We start from the raw sequence: 2,750 nt of genomic DNA, 5'->3' as shown, positions 1-2,750 counted from the left end.
TATCCGTCTGCTTCTCTACCCGAGGTGGGAGCAGCCCCGTGTTAGTGATTTATTATACGACACCTCTGCTGGGGGGGGGGGGGGGGAGGGGAGGAGAGGGGGGCCTCTACCTGAAGGCAGAGAAGGGGAAGGAGCAGGGCAACGTCGGTGCAGCATATGCCGCCCGTGTGAAACCAGCTGGAGACGTGCAGGTGAAGGAGCGGGAAAACTGGCCGGTGTGTCACGCCTCGCCTCGTCACCCTCCACCGGCCCTCGGGGCGCGTCAGCCCCGCAGCCTACTTCGCGGGGAGAGAGGAGAGACCTGACACCGTTTGCTCTGCCTCCTGCAAACAAGGGCTGCAAGAACCGACTTGCAGGCAGCGGCAGCAGCCTCCTTGTGCTCCCCGGGCGCGATCGGTTGGCGGGGCCCGGGGCCAAGACATACAAACGCGTCCGCGTGTGCGGCTGGACGTCCGGGGCAGGGGCGAACGCCGCGGGCACACTCCGCACCCGCCGCCTCCGACGAGGCCCCTGGCCGGGCGGGAGGGGAGCCCACCGCCGAGGGCCCCATCGGAGCTCCTCGGGCGGGCGGGCGGCGGAGGCTTGATCGGTGCTCCCCCGGACACCGCCTCCCCCCTTAACTTCCCCCCCCCCCACCTCCCCGCCCCGGTGGCGCGACCGAGCCGGGGCGGTTCCGCGCCGCTCCGCGGGGCTACGTCGGGCCGCGTGTGCGTGGGGCTGAGCGCTGCGCCGTGACTGCGGGGTGAACTCGGCCGTGCCCAGCGGCTCGGCGGCGATAGGGGAGCGGGCTCTTGACGAAAGCGGAACTCGGCCGGGCCCATACAAATCAGAAAAGAGCCCGGCTGCGGCGGCAGAGGGGAGCGGAGCCCGCGGGGGCAGGGACGCTGCCGCCGCAGCGCTGCACGGACCAGCGGCGCCGCGAAAGGCGACTCCCCATCTTCGTCCCGGTCCCGGCTTCGACCTCGGCCCCGGTCTTAGCGAGCGCCGGGAGGGACAGGACGGCCCCCGGCACCGGGCTCCGCACATCGGACAAGCGCTCCGCAGCCGTGCCGCGGGCTGCGGGACGGCGGGACGCGGGGCACCATGATGAACAGCTACCCAGACGGCGAGGAGGACGCGGTGGCGCTGCTGGCTCATGACACCGGCGGCAGCAAGGAGCCGGAGCGGGTCAAGGAGGAGCTGGGTGCAGAAAAAATCCCTGAGAAGCCGGACCCCTCGCAGAAGCCCCCCTATTCCTACGTGGCCCTTATCGCCATGGCCATCCGGGAGAGCGCAGAGAAGAGGCTCACGCTGTCCGGGATCTACCAGTACATCATCAGCAAGTTCCCTTTCTACGAGAAGAACAAGAAGGGCTGGCAGAACAGCATCCGCCACAACCTCAGCCTCAACGAGTGCTTTATCAAGGTGCCCAGGGAGGGCGGCGGCGAGCGCAAGGGCAACTACTGGACCCTGGATCCCGCCTGCGAGGACATGTTCGAGAAGGGCAACTACCGCCGGAGGCGAAGGATGAAACGGCCTTTCCGGCCGCCCCCGACCCACTTCCAGCCCGGCAAAACCCTCTTCAGCCCCGACACCTACGGCTACCTCTCCCCGCCCAAGTACTTGCAGTCCACCTTCATGAACAACTCGTGGCCGCTGGCGCAGCCCCCTGCGCCCATGCCCTACGCCTCCTGCCAGATGTCTGGTGGGAACGTCAGCCCCGTCAATGTGAAAGGACTCTCGGGCCCGGCATCCTACGGCCCCTACTCGCGGGTGCAGAGCATGGCGCTGCCCAGCATGGTGAACTCCTACAACGGCATGGGCCACCACCACCACCACCCTCACGCCCATCACCCCCAACAGCTCAGCCCGACCAGCCCCGCGCCGCCCGCGGCCCCGGCTGCGAACGGAGCCGGCCTCCAGTTCGCCTGTGCCCGCCAGCCCGCCGAGCTGTCCATGATGCACTGTTCCTACTGGGAGCACGACAGCAAACACAGCGCCCTGCACTCCCGCATAGACATCTAGGGGGACTTCGGCCGATAGCCCGCCGCCTTTGCACCGGCTCCGCTACCATTCTGCGATCCTGCCGCCTTCTCCTTCTTTCTCGGGTCTCTCCTCCTCTCCAGCCGCGGACTCTCTCCGTGCCTGAACTGTTGCGGTGGGGAAACGGCGGCCCTGCTCCTTGTGTAGTGTAAGTGTAAGAACCGTCCTACGAGGAGGAGAAGGCGGTGTAAGTGCCGGTGCGCTGTAGCTGGGCGAGCTCGGACTTACCGTTCGTTTCTTTGCTCGTTTGTGTGTGTTCGTGAGACTTTTTTTTTTTTTGGGGGGGGGGGGAGCATGTAATTAAAAATAGGCTGTTTAGCCCTCAAAATTCTGCTCCTTTATAATTCAGCCTTAATCCTTTCGGGCTCAGCCTTGGGGAGAGTGAAAAGCCCAGCTTGTAAATAGCGGCGGCATTTCCATGCGTGGCGGTGCTGGCTGGCGAGGCCTAGCTGCTGCCGTGGTGCTCGTCCTCCTCCTCTTCATCTGCTCTTTTTCCTCGGACTGCAAAACACCGCGCTTCTTCCGAACCGCGGCTTTCTGTCAAAATAGTACTTAGGTGGGGACTTCTGGAGCAGCGGGAGATGTGCGATATTGCCGGTTGTCAGAAACCCACAACCGAACCTGCCAGTGTCACTCGGGAAACGTTTCACTGTCGGTAAAACATAGTTTTGAAAGGAGACAATGTCCTCTGAGGTCTTAATTTTATACAGGTCTAAAAAAATGTTTTG

At 64.5% G+C, this 2,750-nt stretch overlaps 1 protein-coding gene across 1 annotated transcript; it reads left to right on the top strand.

Moving 5' to 3' along the window:
- Positions 1–823: 823 nt before the first annotated feature.
- Positions 824–2,210, top strand: FOXL2 (forkhead box L2). The gene has a single exon (XM_061465370.1). It carries the CDS (start codon positions 1,084–1,086, stop codon positions 2,002–2,004), a length of 921 nt encoding a protein of 306 aa, XP_061321354.1. The 5' UTR covers positions 824–1,083; the 3' UTR covers positions 2,005–2,210.
- Positions 2,211–2,750: the final 540 nt, after the last annotated feature.

The sequence above is a fragment of the Pezoporus flaviventris genome, unplaced genomic scaffold, assembly GCF_033815535.1.
Source record: "Pezoporus flaviventris isolate CSIRO_AGI_PZ_B2104156 unplaced genomic scaffold, CSIRO_AGI_Pfla_v1 ptg000040l, whole genome shotgun sequence".
NCBI classification, from domain to species: domain Eukaryota; kingdom Metazoa; phylum Chordata; class Aves; order Psittaciformes; family Psittacidae; genus Pezoporus; species Pezoporus flaviventris.
This window is presented reverse-complemented; position numbering and strand designations above follow the sequence as displayed.

What these genes read in the sequence shown, in the direction of transcription:
- FOXL2 (XM_061465370.1), top strand. Translation starts at nt 1,084, where the DNA reads ATGATGAACAGCTACCCAGACGGCGAGGAGGACGCGGTGGCGCTGCTG.